At 39.4% G+C, this 17,660-nt stretch overlaps 1 protein-coding gene across 50 annotated transcripts in view; it reads left to right on the top strand.

The window, feature by feature from the left end:
• SOX6 (SRY-box transcription factor 6) overlaps positions 1–17,660 on the top strand; it is a 458,084-nt gene that overhangs the window by 178,819 nt on the left and 261,605 nt on the right. For 46 of the 50 annotated variants that reach the window (XM_083477096.1, XM_083477104.1, XM_083477133.1 and 43 more), the window contains one exon: positions 16,274–16,511. The exons of the other annotated variants lie outside the window; for them this stretch is intronic. In XM_083477096.1, coding sequence (XP_083333222.1) covers positions 16,278–16,511 — 234 coding nt within the window. In that variant the 5' untranslated portion in view covers positions 16,274–16,277. The remainder of the gene's footprint in view (positions 1–16,273; positions 16,512–17,660) is intronic. 50 annotated transcript variants of the gene reach the window in all.

Raw genomic sequence — 17,660 nt, 5'->3', positions numbered from 1 at the left:
GCTAAAATAACCCAGCTCTCATCACTGATTGCTAAATATGTTTGATATAGCTTTTGGAAAATGTCCCAAGCTCAGGCTGGGTAACTGGAGAGCACCCACCAGAGCACCCACCAGGAATACTTCTCTGGACATTCACAGGGCACTGTCATAAATTTCCCCTGATATTTATTATTTTATTTATGTCTCTGATGGATTCTAGAGACACTCCAAATATCAGTACTCTGGTTTCACCTCAGATCGTATAAATCTTTCGCCTTTTACAAAGTGTGCTTTTTGAGCCATTTGTTCATTTATAAAATTTATATTTTGTCCGTCAGTGGTTGATCAGAATATATAGGGTAGTTTCCAAAGAGTAAAAAAAAAGAACAACAAATATTACAAAAGAAATAAAATAGGGCAATCAGAATAAAAAAGTGTTTTTTAAGACAAGAAGAATTATAATGCCTGACTTGCCTTCCACAACAAGTTGTAGACCTCTTTCTCTGTCTCTCTGTCTCTCTGTCTCTGTCTCTCTCCATCCCTCTGAATGGAGGAGTTGTCATTTTAGAAAAATTAAGTAGGTGCTTAATAGTGTGCTAAATCAAGTACAGCAGGATGATGTGGGAGCCATAGAGCCTGCTTTCTAATTCTAAAAATAGGGGGCATGTGACCACTTCAAATTTACCATTTGATTAGATTTGGCATGCTCAGAGTGGAGGAAATTTTGCCATATGGATGTCCCAAGTGAGAATATGCCTATTGCTCTGACTACTTGAGTTCATAACTATGTAATATAACTAACCTACGTTTAATTCTGCCTACTCTGGCCCAACCCTGTTTCTAGGGTTTCAGGATTTGTATGCAATGTTGTATGAAGGGAAGGTAGCAGTTCACACAATGGATCTTTCCGTCCCCCCCATGCCCCTCCCCCCATAAAAAACTTATCGAAAGGACTGGGGAACCTACCAAACATTTTAGGATATGTTTTAGTGGGCTGCAGTAGTGAAAAGAGTTCTCCATCTGATTTGGAGTGATTAGTTTACCTCCCTCTTGTAACACACTCCACGTGTTCAGAATGGCCCTTGATCCTATGGAGAGGCTTTTTGAGGGGTACTGGGGGAAACAGGTGGGAGGGGAAAATCCATTGTGTGATCTCGGCTTTCACTCATGCAACATTGGATGCAACCCACAGATTTTAAGTTACTTGGTTCTGTCAATCAGCAAAGTTTCATAGTATCTGCAGTTATCATTCAGTAGAATCTTTCTCTTATGCTGCCTCAAGTCAGTGGTTTTCAAACGCTTTTCATATTGACTTTGGTGTCTCTCTACTGATGGAAGGAACTTTTGATCCAGCAGGGCCTTCTATGAGGAGAACAGGGACTGAGATGACCTACAGTGATTTCCCCTCTCCTCCCCACAGAATTCTCCTGCATTATTCTGAAGGCTCCACTAGCCCTTCTGAAGCAGATGTGGGAGGACTTCAGAGAGAGGGAGATGATGAAGATCACATCAATTCCTGTTCTGCAAATGGAAGGTTCTGAAGAGCCTTCTGTCAGCTGACAGATACCAACTGGATATAGCCCATGGTTGCCCCATTAATCATTGCACCGAGTTATGTGGTCATGATGATTTGGGTAGCAAAATTTCAAAAGGAGGCAGTAAAGCCCAATGCTTTTTCACTGCAGACATCTCTTGCAAATGGATAGATGGCTCATAAACCATAAGAATTTGACTGCCAAAGTAATCAACATACAATGAATATTATATGTTGTTTACTTTCCTATAATAAATTATTCGTGGTAAACGCAAGTGGAAAAACTATTACAACAGAGAGTCCTAAGTGAAAAATTGACAACACTGGGGAAACTACAGTTCTTTACTTTCAAATACAGATCATATGTTGAATCCTAAAGACATAGGAAAAATCAGGTCAGAGATGAAAACCACAATAAAGAACAATTTTATTTTCAGCTCTTTTGTACCACATCAGGCACAATGAGGAAACATTTCAGTTGTCTTCTGTTGTATAAGGAAGAACCAACTTTAAAGTACTAACATCCAGAGCTTGTTAATTTGAATTAACAGAAAATTGGATTAACAAGTGTTAAGCTTGTATTTTGAACAGTCCTGTCTTCCAAAGTGTTACTGGTGAAAATTATTTTAAAGCTACATTCTCTGTGCTCTTGTGAAATATCTTGCTTTTAATGTAATGAACGAGTTTTTATACACGATGTTTGTTGCATGAATGTGCATTAAAATAGAAGTAGACAGTCGGACAGATTTTCACACATCTCTCCTTCAGGAGTATGATATGGACAAGGCAGTTCTTCCTGGCAGTGTGCCATTTTGAAATGATTCTTATGTTTCTAGCTTGTTCAGTCCTATACACTTGTCTGGTTTGCACAACGTGGTAAGCCAAATTATGGCTTACTGGGACCATGCAAACATGTGGGCTCCCAGACAGGAGCTCACACCCACTTAGCTGCACTCCCTGTTCAGTAAGAGAGGCAGCTCTGTCTTCTTCCTGCTTGGGAACATTTCATTGCCCGTTTTGTAGACTTGAGTCAGTCCAGAGACCAAGAGGCTGTAGTTATTATTTATTTTAATTCATATATATATACATATACATATATATATAACTATTTTTATTGCCTCCCCCATCACAATGTGAAAAATTCAAATTTAAAACGAGCAAATGCAGCCAACAAAAACAGAGTTACAAATAAAGAACAATGGGTGAAATGCATAAATGATCAAATAGCAAGTAATGGTCAAAACCCCATAAAAGCTTCTTGGGATGGGGGAGTTTTTATCAGGTGTCAAAAGCTCCTGATAAACACACAATCAAATATATATTTTATATACCTATTTTCTCTCTATATGCATTTCTAAGTGTATGTTCTCCCAGAATGTGCATTCATGAACATATTTTGATAAAATTTTGAGCCCCAAACTGCAGCTGAATATTCAGGAGTTCCAAAAGCTAGTAGATTGTTAAGTTTGGATTCACATAGTAATCAGAATTTGCAAAAATCAAATTTCCTAAGTATTGCTAGGCCACAGCAGCAATTTCTGGTAGAAGCTGGTCCATTTGGGCAAATAGGGCATTACCCCACCAACCTCCATCTGTTCCCATCCATCCCTCACCTGTCTGCCTTCTTACAACCAAGTAGTGTTGCCCCTGTACAACTGATCAGGGAGGAGGATGGAGAAAAAACTAGAACTAGTTCACTCTCCCCAGCATTGGGCAGGACCTCATCTACTGTCTCCTTGCCTTCTGCCTTACAAGTCCCAATGGGCACCAGCCACCACTGATCATTTCCATGTACTAATGTTCTGTTTAGTGGGAGATTAATTGTCAGATTGTGTGTGTTGTTTATAACTGTGGTAAATGGGGGGGTATTTTTTATATCAGCTTTAATGCTACTTGTGCTATTTACTTATTGCCTCTATTTGCATGTCTTGAGGGCAGTTAGAAACATGCCATCTGTTTGTTGTTCTGAGAAGTATGTCATTTATTAATGGAAGTGAGATTGTGAGGAAACCCTCAAATTTCCTCTTCAACTAAGCAGTGCACATTTTATGTGTGGAAGTTCCTTGTTGTCTTTTCTACTAAAAGAGATGCTGTTTAATATACTTCATGTTTTATACAGGAGGTTAGTTTCTACTCAGGAAAGTTTTATATTTTATTCTTAACAGTAATTACATTTCACTAGTGAATCTGGTGCAGGGTCTGTAAAAGTCTTCAGTCTCTCTAGGGAAGAATGGTCCTGGATGTCTGTAAGATATCATGTTGTGTGGTTCAGTAAATGTGAGGCACAGAGCTATTTTTATTACTCACTGAAGGCTGTTTTAGCCCAAGTCACAAATTCCAACGTGAAGGCGGGCACTGTTAACTTTGCCTGCCTAGCCTACTGTGTTTTGAAGTTGACTCATAGATATTTAGTGTACTGAGTTTTCCTTTATTTCAAGATACCACTGTATTGTGTATTTTGAAAACCTGCATATGTGTGCAGAGAAGTAAACATCCATATTTGCTTTCTAGTAATTAAGCAAACAAAAACAAAACTAGGCATCAATGACCTGGGTGAAATTACTTGGTCAAAGTTAATGTTTGACTTGTTTAGTTTGCAATTTTGTACAGCACCTTTGTTAGTCGCACAGTATGGGCTACAAGCAGTTGGCATTAATATGTCAGGGCTGCTTCACTAGAGGAGTACAGTTGTGAGTGAGTGTCTCTCTGTGTGTACATGCACACACACACACACACACACACACACACACACACAGAAAGAGAGAGAGAGAGAGCGCGCTAGGAAAGCAAACAGAATGCCCATACAGGAATGACAGGACTTGTTGCAGAGCTTGGCCACCAAATCAGCAAGTTGTTTTGGTTTGGAGTTTGATAGTGCTGAATGCTAGAAATAAGGTCTCAAATAGAAGGCATTGTCACTGTGGTGCAGAACTTCTCAAACTGTGTGTTGCGCGAATGCTCACCGTGCTCCTCCCAGGGCTGCTCAACCTCTTGTTTGCTGGTAAAGCTGAATTACTATGTTGCAAAATGATGCATGTCTAAAAAGTTTTCACCAACATGAAAAGTTTGGAAAGCTCTGCTCTAGTGTGTGCTGGTTTTGCCTCTGGTCTACTGAGCTTGGGAACAGCATATCTTCCAACACATTGAGGGTGTGAAAAACCAGGACACTCTCTTCTGGGGCTGCACTCCTGCACGAGTGATGTGACCAACATGAAATTGTAAATCCAGAAAAAGTTTTTGGGGTGAGATCATGGCACCCAAAATGATCACTGTGCTTTGCATGAAAAATCGGGACAGTTGAGGGGTATGGGAACAGGCAGGCCTGGCTTTGTATCACAGTCTGTAAGCATACATAGCTGGTAGAGAAAATTATAATAATTATCATTAAATGTGTCTTTTGTGATGCCCATGCTATATGTTACCCCTGAGCCGTAGGAGGCTATCCACAAGGCTTAGTGTCCAAATATAGCAACAACAAAAGTATTCTTACGATGCCCTCCCCCCATTTGCTAGCTTCTGAATTTCCACATGCTATTGGACATTAAAATGAAGACATCTTTGGATAGCTGGACGGATGTGTTTATTCTTGAGAAAGATTTACATTTTCTCTTAGTAGCTTTGTGGTAATTATGTTTGCACTTAGCTGATCACCAGTTGTGCATTATTACAATGGAAGGTGACAATTTGATTGTCCTCAGTTGCAGAAACAAGTAATTTTACGTTCAGCAAGGTGTCAGGTAACACTGCCTCACAGTACTAAGAGCTCCTGGCAGTGTGGTTTGGCACCTATATTTAACTGCTTTGTTGCTTGTGTAACCTCTGTTGAATCAGAAATACCATGCTTGCATAGTAGGCTTTAAAGTAAACTAACAATCTGCAACTGCACTGTAGCTCCCATTGTTTCATTTTGGACCAAGGTACTAATTTGGTGTTTTACTAGAAAGTGATTACAGATACGCTTGAAATTGACACTTTATTTGCTGATCTGGAACAAAAGGTATTGCTGAGATGTAGAATGAAGTGCTGGGAATCAGTTTTTAAGGTACTGGACAAGAAAAGTGTTTTGCTGAGAAGAAAGAAGTGTTTTGCACAGTGGCGTAGCGTGGGGGGTGCAGGGGGGCCCGGCCGCACTGGGTGCAACATCTGGGGGTTAGGGTTAGGGTTAGGGTTAGGGGGCGCAAATCCTCGGGTTAGGGGGTGGAAATTACTTGCCTTGCCCCGGGTGCTGACAACCCACGCTACGCCACTGGTTTTGCATTCTCTCTCTCTCTCTCTCTCTCTCTCTCTCTCTCTATATATATATATATATATATATCATTGACTGTGTCTTAATGTGATGCAGTCTGTCCCTTCAGCTTTACTCCACTCCTAAAAGCCACGTAGATGAGATAAAGCACATAAAGGTACCTCCAGCTGATGAATTTGGAAGAAATATGGATTTCAAATGTCTTTCACAACCCCACTTAATTTAAGATTTTTTTGTTTTGTTTACTCCTCTTCAAAAACAGTTCTGTTGAGTTTCATTGAGAGCTGTTTTATTTATTTATTAAATTTATTTCCCACATTTCCTCCCAAAGGAGCCTAGGGTAGCATACATGCCAGGGATAAAACAATGCAGTTATTTTCATCTATTGCCTCAAAATATAACAATCCAAGCATTTTTGGTTTTTCTGGTAGAACTTCAACAAGGGCAGGTGATTATTTATGTTACCTAGAACTCATAGTAGTGGTTAACTGTGACTCCCTCCTTTTAATACTAATGGTCTATACAGTTTTTATGTATACTTTCTGTTTTGTTACAATGGCTGCCAAAGAAGCAAGTAAAAGCAGAGCAAGGACTGTTGCTCAGTCTGTTGCCAGCACTCTTACTATTGTTCCCAATTAGAAAATTTCTAGCTGAAGGCTCTGTCTGTCTTTCTCTGAATCTGTGTGTGTGTCAGTAAGAAATCAGATATGCAGAGACACATGGCAGAGTCATACGACTTTAAAGGCAGGCAGCACAGAGAAGCTAATACTAACCACTTAAACAGAGGTAGTTACATGATGTAACATTATCAGGAGAAACAATTCATGAGTCAAAGCATTCCGAGGCATACGAGCTCCAGCCCAAAGAACAAGCTTAGGCTGTATAAATAAAGTGACAGGAATATTATCAGCTAAATATAAACTGCAGAAAATATTAACTTCTGGAGTTCTGAGTTGTATGATCAATGTTTCACTAGTCTTCAGCACATCGGGTGTTGCGTTCTGACCTGAAAAACAGCCCCGCCTCCCAATTTATGCATGACATCCACATTGGCTTCACTCCTACCCCACTTTCTACTTACCTTCATGTACACTGTTCAGGACTGGCCCCACCACTCAACAGGTGGAACCATGTCAGGGGCCCAGGGAGAGTAAAATAAAGCAGGACTTGGTGTCTGAATGTTGCATAAAGTAAATTTGATGGGGGCACAGTGTGGAAGATGGAGAACTATTTTCTTTGGTCTGTCATGAATCTTCCAGCTTTCAGATTAATTGGATGGCCCTGAGTTCTAGTTATGAGGGAGTTCTCTCCCCACCCTTCTCCCCACCATGCACATCACTTATCTAAGCATATATTCTTCTTCTTTTTTCCCATAGCTGTTTTTATTATACCTCTTTTATAATACACTCTCACTTACCTAGAAGTGAGACCCATTGAATTTAATGGGACTTCTGAGTAGACATAGCCATGGGTTGTAGCCTTACATGAGTTTACTGAAAAACAGCCAAATGCTGAGATACCAGAAGTAAACAACAAACAAAATTACAGAATTTCTTGTGTAAACTGCTGAACCAAACATCATTGTCATAGTTTTCTGTTTGGGAATTACGTGTCAGGATACAAATCCCGCTGTATAGGCAGCCACTCCTGTACGGTCTCGTCCCTGTCAGGTATGCCCCTTGTAATTGGATACCATGCGCTATAATTTAAGGAAGTAACTATTTGTTATTAAATGTCAGGTGGATTAGAGCATTACTTCAGCAATTCATTATGTTTCTGAATTTATGGCTAGATAATACATTTTGGCAGAGTCAGGGTTCCAAATAATCTGGCACCAAGATTAAGATTTCCATTTTCTCATTCTAATTAAGCCATGCTTCCTGGAAATGGGTACTCTTCTAGGGCACAGATGTAGCAAATAATTTCTATGTCTGATTTGTGGAGCTGTTTCCAGAGCAAAATAAATGACTGCTGATTCGCTGAAACAAGTGAAGCTACACCCGTCTGGATCTATTCATGGAACAGAAGTGACGGAGTACATAACAGACAGTGCCATTAAAATCACAGGTGCACAAAACATTTTTTAACAACTCCATAAGATCACCTTACCTTGCAAGTAGAAAAATAACACAACATGGAGAAGGTTGGGGAAAATGTTTCTTCTAATTCACTAATTTCCTTATTACATTTTTTTTTCCTTTTTTGGTGGGGGGTAGCATTAAAATCCACAATCTTTCACTGCAGACTGAAGTGGTATAGTTCACTCTTGAGTCTTAGGAACATTAGCATCTGCATTTTTATATTACCTGGTGCAGTGTGAGTCTGAATCCATTAAACCAGTGGTAGCCAACATGGTGCCCTGCAGATATTTAGGACATCAGCTCCAGGCTCCATTGTTGGGAGTTGTAGGTTGTGTTCAAACAGGACTTCATTCTCTTTTCCTGACATATCCTTCCCTGATAATTTCTTCATATTGTGTGATCTTTCACACAATGTAAAACCCACTTCTGGAAATCTAGTAGAGGTTCAGTGCTCATTTCCATGTCAATGATTTCCAGGAAAAAACAACAACAATCCCATTAACTTGGGAAATCATGGGAGTTTTGTATTGTACATTCACGTGGCAAAATTTGTAGCAGTGTCCCAGCATACGGTTCTTTCCCATCATTTAAAATTTAGCACAGCATGGCAGTATGTTGATGAAAAAGTCATGGTTCCATAATGCAACAGTGTGAAAAGTAACATTAGAAAATGAGACTGAAATGCTGTCATTACAACTAATAAAACTAAGCATTAAGCCCCACACCTGAATGCAGCTGCAGTCCAAAGTATTTGGAGGTACCACTTGGCTGTCCCTGCATTAGATGGATGGGGGCATAGATGCTAATTGAAGGATTGAGGCCCAAAGATCAGACCCAAAGAGACTCAGGAACCAGAACTCTTAACCAGGTCCAGCTGTAACATGCTGCAGATACCAGTGGTTAGGTGTTAATGTTGAATAGCTTAGTGAGGAAACCTGATTCAACAGTGGAGGTAGGTGATTTTAGAGTTCTGTACTTTGCAGAGAGAAATTTATGGTTTAAAACCAGCCTAGGAGCAGGAATGGAAATCATAGCAGTAGTGCAGAGAGCAAGAACAGATATCTGGCTGAAAGAAGGTGACAGTCCAGACCAGGTTGTTAATTGAAGAAATGTGAGGTTTGTAGCAGGTCATCCATGATAAGAGGGCAAGCCATCATTGCTGGCTCTAACAGTAATAATATTTACTGGGTTTGAAGAAATGTCCTGGACTAATATATCTGGCAAATTGTTCCTTGGGCAAGGGTGCTAGATTGAGGCCCAAAAAACCCGATTTCAATATCACGTTCCTACAGCCTACAGTATTTTGTATTGCTTTGCAGTTCAGCCTTTCCACATGAGGGATAATATATGGCTTCCAATAAGAGGAGTGCTATTAGTATCACAACATAATTATTTTGTCAGAACACTTTTACTGACATTGTGAATTTTGTTTCTGTTTGTTCATTCATTGGATAACGTATTAGAGGTATTTCCCCCATATGTTGTGGGAATTCCAAATGCCATCTAGCAATTCTGAAAGTGCACTTTGGATTATTTGAAAGACACACTGGATGGAAAGTTTCTATAAGCTCAGGCTTCTTACAAAAGGGACAGGAATAAAGATTACTTTTGCGAAGCCTTGTCTTTACCTGGGTCAGCAGCTTTTACCAGACAAGCAAACTTTCACATGTACAATGGTTTGCTTTCACATGTATAATGGATGAATTTTGTATGTGCAGAATTGACACCAGGTAGAGAACCTCTGTGCAAGAGTCACAGGTTATCTGCTTGCAGAATTTACCAAATTACATACATACTTATCTTCCTGCCGTCCTTCGTTCTTCCTATGTATGTATGTACGTTTGTTTGTTTGTTTGTTTGTTTGTATGAACGTATGCGTATATATATGTATCTATCTTGTGGGGACCCTTCACATCTCAGCATGGCATGGTGTCATGCAGTTTATTACAGCAATGCTTTTGTACCTCCCTCCAATGTCCCCTCAATGTCATACAATGTATCCCCCCTGACAGTCACTTAATGCAGTGGCTGTAATTTCCTCTTATTCCTCTACTGCACAGTATTATAAACAGATTTTTAAAAACGAGCATCAGACAAATTGGATGCCTCTCCTTTTACGACTGTACCACTGTAGACACTTGTTTCTAGGAAAGTGGAATTGGATCCATTTGATTGCATTTAAATTTTTCATGCTTCAGCAGTTTGTCTGGGAGCACAGTAAAGAAAAACCCCACAAGTGAGAAGAGTTTAGAATAATAGAACTTGATTTTGTGTATTATAGCAGCACCATTTGCGCCGCTTTAGTTAGGGTTGTGTCAGCACTTCCATTATAAATCCCTGTTTTCAGGGGTTATAAGTGGCGAGGGATTCTTTTCTAAAAAAATAATTTTTTGGGAAAAAACAACTTCTAGAAAAGAACTGATTTCACTGTCATTATAAATTTGTTACGCACAAAAATAATATTAGGTAAACGAAAAAGTGGCACAATGTCAAACTACTTTTAGAATAGGGGTGATTTGCATTTTTATTTTTTTAAACAGTACTGAGAATGCCAGAAAAACCTTAGGATCATGTTGATCTGGGTTGAGGAACCCTTGCCCTTCCAGATGTTGCTGGACTTACAGCTCCCCTCACTACCAACTAAGATGACTGGTAGTGAAGCATGATGGGAAATCTACTGCCACCACATCTGGAGGACCACAGATTCCGCCCAGATGTAGATGGTCATAAACCCGTTTTTACAAACTTTATTAAGTTCTTCAAGATCCCAGTTGTGCTCCCCTTAGTGGCTCTATTCTCTAGAATGGAACTTTATTATTCCACATGGTCCTGTGATTCTTTTTCAACAGCCCCCCCCAAAAAAAAGAAGTTTGAAAGGGAAGACCACTGTGGGAAGAAATAGGCTTCTTCTCCCTTCCCTCTTATACCACACTCATGCTGAAAATCACTCTCCCAAAGCTGGCTTGATCTCACTGGGTAAAAAAATAAATATATAACTCAATTTTGTGTAGAGTGGTTTTGGGCAGCAATATGGCATAAGGGGGAAAGGGTTAAGAAGCCCCTCCCTTCAAATTGCAGCTTCAGTGGTTAAATTGGTACCACAACATGAAACAATTGCTTAGGAAAGTTCTAACCTTTATGGCCTATTTGAAAATCTTAAAAACCATTGAGGGCAACACAAAATAGCGACATAACTGGTGATGGTCAGATTCCCCACGCCAAAGGTAGCCTAATTCAAAGCAAAGAAACACATTTTAAAAATACTAATAAGAATTGGGAGAGGCCATGGGAGGAGCCAAAAGAGTGTGTCTGTGTGAGGGCACCACGTTGCCCATGGGTTTAACAGAGGGAACCCCAAGCTCAAAATATAAAATACCCCATGGCATGCTGGATCAACATCAATAGCATTAAGCTTGACACAAATGCCCACGACTTTGTCCTCAAAGTGGCTTGCAAAGTGGCACAGCAGGTATTCCAGGGCTCCAAACCACCTTCGCCTCCAACAGCATACCTCCTTCTGTCTGTGATTTGTCATGATCGAGGCATCCCGTCTTCCACCCCCGTTATTTCCACCTGGGACATGCTGTTGTTTTTTTTAAAAAAACCCACCCAGACTGCCTATTCTGTACCTCAGCGGTGGGGTACGTTTGGCCCATGGTCCTAATTAGACTTGATAGGTCTGCCTAGTTGGCACATCATGCTATTTGGCACCTGCCCTACATCTGACATCTGGTACGAGGCAGGTAAAGACATGGCTGTGCCAAAATGGGTTTTGCAGGCACAAATAAGCAGCTGAAAGATGGCACCTGCAAAGCCTTGCAAACTTGGCTTTGCAACTTCTTAAAGTCAGCCGATCATCACATTTGGCAAGGGCTTGCAAAGCACTTTTTATGGGGCTTCACAAGTACAGCTGGCTAATCATCAGGTCTTAAGGCCCACTGTGGACCAGGATTCACAAAACTCAACAATCAGCTGATTTGTCAGCACTTTGCGGTCTGTACATTTGCATCTTTTTTTTTTAAAGTCACCAGATATCATGGTGACATCAGCTGATTGACAGGTGGGCAGGTCTACCTGCTGGATCCACTTCCTCCCTCCCTTCCCTTCTCTAGTTGGTATAGTTCTTATCTGTATAGGGACAAAGTGCAGCAGCTGGAGTGCAAATAGCATAAGTTTGTACAGTATCCATAGCTCTATTTAGTGCTCAGGCAGTTTCAAAAGTGCAGCTAAAGAGCATATTTCAGGAGTATTTGGTGTGGTGTTTTTATTTTGTTCATTACAATAAATATAGCAGTGTCTATAAGACAGGCGCTATAGGCATCATAAAATGCAAACAGACTTTTGTTTATTCTGCATAACTAGCACCTAGGCCAATTTAACTACAGTAATACCTCTGGTTACGTACTTAATTCATTCTGGAGGTCCGTTCTTAACCTGAAACTATTCTTAACCTGAAGCACCACTTTAGCAAATGTGGCCTCCTGCTGCTGCCGCGCCACTGGACGATTTCTTTTTCTCATCCTGAAGCAAAGTTCTTAACCCGAGGTAATATTTCTGGGTTAGCGGAATCTGTAACTTGAAGCGTATGTAACCTGAGGTACCACTGTATTTATTGCAACACTGACTCAGTATTTCAGGGATGGGAAACCCTTTTTAAAAATACCCGAGAGTCACATTCCATTCTGTGCAACCTTCTGGAAGCCTTCCTGCCATCTGAGGCAGTTGCTTCACCTGACATCATGGGTGGACCATCACTTCTTGGTAGATGATGCTCAGATTCGAATCCTCTGTTCTGATACATTCAGTATTGTCAGTGACAAAAATAGGAATAGCTTATGAAGTTTCAGGATCTGGTGCTGTCTTATCCTGCAGATTATGTGTCTGTGTGTAGATAGATAAACAGACCAGAAGGTGGGCATATAAGTGTTTCTGCACAGATATACTAGATTTGTAGCAAAACTTTGCAATTATGATAAGAAACATTTTCATGTTGTTTAACATTTATTTTTAAGTATCCTGAGTAGATATATTGTTTAAGGTGTATTTATCTGTCCATTGAATAGTTGTTTACTATTGCGTCCTTATCAACATTGACATATGTATGTATAAATAAACAAATATGAAATGGAAAGAAAAGATGTTTCCACTGTAATTGCACTGTTAACTCGGTAGCTTTCAGAACGGTCACTTGAGGAATTACCCAAATCCTGTTTATGAAACGGAGGTGAAGTCTTTCCAGATTAATTATATTCAGCATGTAATTTCTAAACTTCACTCTGAATTTTGATTTTCAATTAACATTCCCAATTTGAAGATAATTTTCTATTTAATGTAATTGCAGGAAATAATTTATTGGCTGATTAAGACCGAGAGCCCAGCCTTCCTTAAGAAAACACCCCCTAACAAACCAGCCTTTAAAAGCCATCTCATAGCTTTGGACAGATTTAACCTATTTTCACAGCTGCACAGTTGCATTTAATTAGGATTGTGCACTGTTATTCATTGGTGCAGTTTGTAGTTGGAATTATTCTTAAGAGACATTTTCATTTCTGGGTTTGTGTCATGATTAATTTAAACTGAAAAAAGCAGCCAGAGCTTATTCCTTCTGGAAGAAGTCAGCCCTGTTTGTAATTGGAAGATGCCTGCGAATGCTCAAGTGAATAGAATCGTCTTCTAAGAACTGTTTTAAATGCACCATTGCCTTAAAACCACTGGAGATTTATTCACAATTGTACTGTGCTGGTAATCAGAATAGTGTACATTTAGCTTTCATGTTTAAAATAAGGTGGTATGTCTTGCACACTGATGCCAAATATTTGTCCTGACTTATCCCTTTCCAATGTCAGGATCCTGTGACTGCAACACTAATGTAATGGTTAAAATATCCTGCAGTAGTTAGAATTTGAAACTGGAGAATTTTTTTTTTTGTCCTGACTGTTTGAAATAAACCTCCAGGATTCAGCTATTTTGTTAGTTTAGTGTAGTACATACAGTGATAACATCAAGATAATTCTGGTCATTGACAGTACTTTGGTTTGCACTCACAGTCTAAAGGTCAGCATTAAAATTATTTGTAAGGTTTGTGGTTGTTATGATTATTATTGCATAACAGGTATCACTGTTTTGATATGTTTCAGATTTATGTCAAACAGCCTGTAATACTTCTATTTTAAAATGTATATAATTAGATTAACTGAACCAATAATAATTTTGTTCACTGTAGGATACTATATCTGATTCTTCTCATTAATTGTGAGAAATTTAGCATTAGCTGTTAAATCCTATGTGAAACTTGGCCTGTTACATTAAAAACTACTGTTTAAATTGGAATTAACTTAATTATTTTTCTTTACACTTGATATTTCCTTCACTGTAATATTCATGAAAGCATGTGTCAGATCTGTAAATTTAACTGTTAGTCTCAGATTTCCATCCTCTTTAATCAGTAATTATTTGTCTATAGAAACAGTACTACTGAGTTAATGATTTGCTAATTTGAAAAATGCTCATGTGGTTTCCTCTGTTAACTGATTTGCGCATTTTTAAGGAAATGGTATGAAATCAATTATTATTAAAGAGTAATTAAGGTGGAAACCTCATTCTTGAGTTATTGATGCAGTTTTCGTAATAAAGATATTCTAAATTTTCTTAAGAATTATCTTAAGTATATGTCCCCATTAATATATTTGAACTGTTAGTTTACCTTAAGAGTGTCTTCTTGTTTCTTCATATATTAACATTTTTTATTTTCTGTTTTTATTGAAATAATTATTTTTGAACATTATCATGAGTCTGCTTCTGTGGAAAAAGGCTAAAAAATATAATATCAAATATTCTTCTTAGAATAAAGCAGAGATTTTAAATGCATACCTTTCTTTATCATTGATCCAATACATTTGATTGTATTCCAAATTCTTCACACCTTGTAGCAAAGGAACAATATGAAATAGAAAACTATTTTAGAAACTTAATTTTTAGAACACAAGTAATGCGAACTTCAAGAGGCAGATCCTTTATTTATTAATTATGCTCTACATAGGGCTTATTTGGAGCAGCATAGATAGTAGCTTATAGATTCTGTTTTGCAAGGGGAGCACATTCCATAATCAAGTGATCAGTGGCTTTCTGGCTTAATTGTACAAATACTCAAATAGGCAGTTCTCACATGCTCACTTAAATTAAGAGAACATGCAGGAAAAACCTTTGGGTTGTGAGGAAAAACTGTGTATTTACATTAGGAGCCTTTATGGTATCAAGGGTAGGAGAAATCACATACCTCTGGTATTTCAATATGATTATTCTGGATGCACCAACCACTTCCTTCTCTGGGCTTAAGTCACAGAGGACTCACTTGTTTAAATCTGAAATTCACATGAAAGATGAGAACTTAATCCAGCTACCCCAAATTCTTATTTTTGCAGTAGTGTCTTGATCAGGGGTCAGGAACCTTTTTCAGCCGTGGGCCGGTCCACCATCCCTTAGATCAGTGTTCCCCAACCTTGGGCCTCCAGCTGTTTTTGGACTACAACTCCCATCATCCCTCGCTAGCAAGACCAGTGGTCAAGGATGATGGGAATTGTAGTCCAAAAACAGCTGGAGGCCCAAGATTGGGGAACACTGCCTTAGATCTTCTGGGGAGCTGGACTATATTTTGAATTTTTTAAAAAATGAACGAATTTCTAGGCCCTACAAATAACCCAGAGATGCATTTTAAATAAAAGCACACATTCTATTCATGTAAAAACACGCTGATTCGCGGACCGTCCGCGAGCCAGATTGAGAAGGCCCCCAGATCTTAGGTTGCCTACCCCTGGTCTTGATCAAGGCTTTGTTAAGGTGAGGGATGCTCCTTGATCCATCTTTGTCACTAGAGACCCAAGTGATGTCAATGCCTAGGAGTGCATTTTGCCAGCATCAGCTGGTGTGCCACTATAAACACTAATTCTTTCCTTTGATATTGCTCCTGGGCTCCTGGCAAACCACACTTAGTTTAGGGATATGATTGTAAATTAGATTGGGACATGGTAGCAATAATAATAATAATAATAATAATAATAATAATAATAATAATAAATTTATTTATACCCCGCCCATCTGGCTGGGTTTCCTCAGCCACTCTAGCTCCCCAACTACCTAGACCAGCTTGTAAAACCCTTTAAGGCTGCAGTGCTATGCATGCTTATCTGGCAGTAGCTCAACTGAAACATGTAAAGAGTCACTCTGTAGATATAATAATAATAATAATAATAATTTTATTATTTATACCGTGCCCAACCCAGCCACTCTGGGTGGCTCCCAACAGAACACTAAAACCCTATGCAAGCAAAAGACCTCTCCCTATTTTGACTTTATTTTTTTCCTTTTGTTGTATTTGCAGCCTAGTCTTTAAATTTAATAGAATGCATCTGTGTGTTTCCTTTTCTTATCTTGTAGAAGAATGTCTTCCAAGCAGGCCACCTCTCCATTTGCAGCTGATGGAGAGGAAGCAACAACCCAGGACTTAGCATCACAGGAGCAGGAAGAAGGCAACAATGAAGAGCTTGTGGCTTCCCATCTGCCTCTACACACCCTATTGCACAACAAACCTCACTCCGAGGAGCTACCAACTCTAGTCACTACAATCCAACAAGACGCTGACTGGAACAGTGTTATCTCAACCCAGCATAGAATGGTATGTCCTAAATCTGTGACAACCTTTGGAGTGTTGCTTTAGGCAACTCTTCTTAATTATGATATTTGCAAACTGAAATGACACAGTGCGTAAGAGATCAATGTCAGTAAGCTAATCAGTTCCTCTTATATGTATACAGGTCTTCTGGAATGAAGTCATGGGATTAGTTCACCGCCAAAAGGAAATTGCCCCTGTTTATCATCATTTTCTTTCCGTTTCCTAATTTAAGTCTTGGCACCTTTCACCTTATCAATATTGTATTGTGTCTGTGGTCATGGCTATGAAGACTCTGTCAGTGATGGCTGAGCTGATACACTTGAATGTAATGCTAATTTCTTCAGGGAACTAAAGCAGCTTCCACCAGCCTCCAGATGCTTGGACTACAGCTCCCATTGTCTTTGACTATTGACCATACTGACTGGGCAGGTAGAAGTTGTAGTCTAACACCTGGAGGTTAGAAAAGGCTGTTCTAAAGTGTATTTGAGCTCATCAAAGCTAATTGCCTCTTTCCTAGTATGAGATCTTACTGCCATGATAAGAGTTACACCCCGTTCACCATGCAGATAACGTCATGTCTTGTATGGTTTCACAACTCTAATGACTGATGTGTTGTTCTTTTAAGTTCATTGGTTTCAGACCTGCCAGTGGAATCCTACACTGCAGAGGTGACTCTTGTCTCACCTACCTTCTTTCCAGGACCAATGATCAAACACCTTAAATAATGTAATTTTTACTTGGCAATGAAGAGGAGAGAATGGCAAAAGCCATGTTATCTCCTTCTCATCCCTCATACTTATAACTGGACTTTGGACAAAAGCACCCAGTGCTTAAATGGAGGGCATCTCTCTAGAGCAGCTTGGTTAACACAATGAAACTTGTATAAAACATAGTGAGGGAACATTCTTTCAGGCTGCGTGTGACACATCAGTTTGTGGGAAATTATTTCTATCTCTTTGTTAACCTGCAAACTTCAGATACACAGCAGCAGATGTGCTGATAGTTGGATAATATGTGCCCCCTCCCCATAATTGTGAGAGAACTCCTAATAGGATTCCCAGACCTGCTGTGTTCCCCCAAGGTACAAACTATCTACTCAGGCTGTGTGATGAGAGAAAAATGTGTCCCTGAAGCCAGGTGTTAGGAGCTTAA

This window comes from Podarcis liolepis (assembly GCF_965112155.1).
Source record: "Podarcis liolepis genome assembly, chromosome: 1".
In the NCBI taxonomy this organism is placed as follows: Eukaryota; Metazoa; Chordata; class Lepidosauria; order Squamata; family Lacertidae; genus Podarcis; species Podarcis liolepis.
Note: the sequence above shows the minus strand (reverse complement) of the source record. Positions and strands in the feature narration are given on the sequence as shown.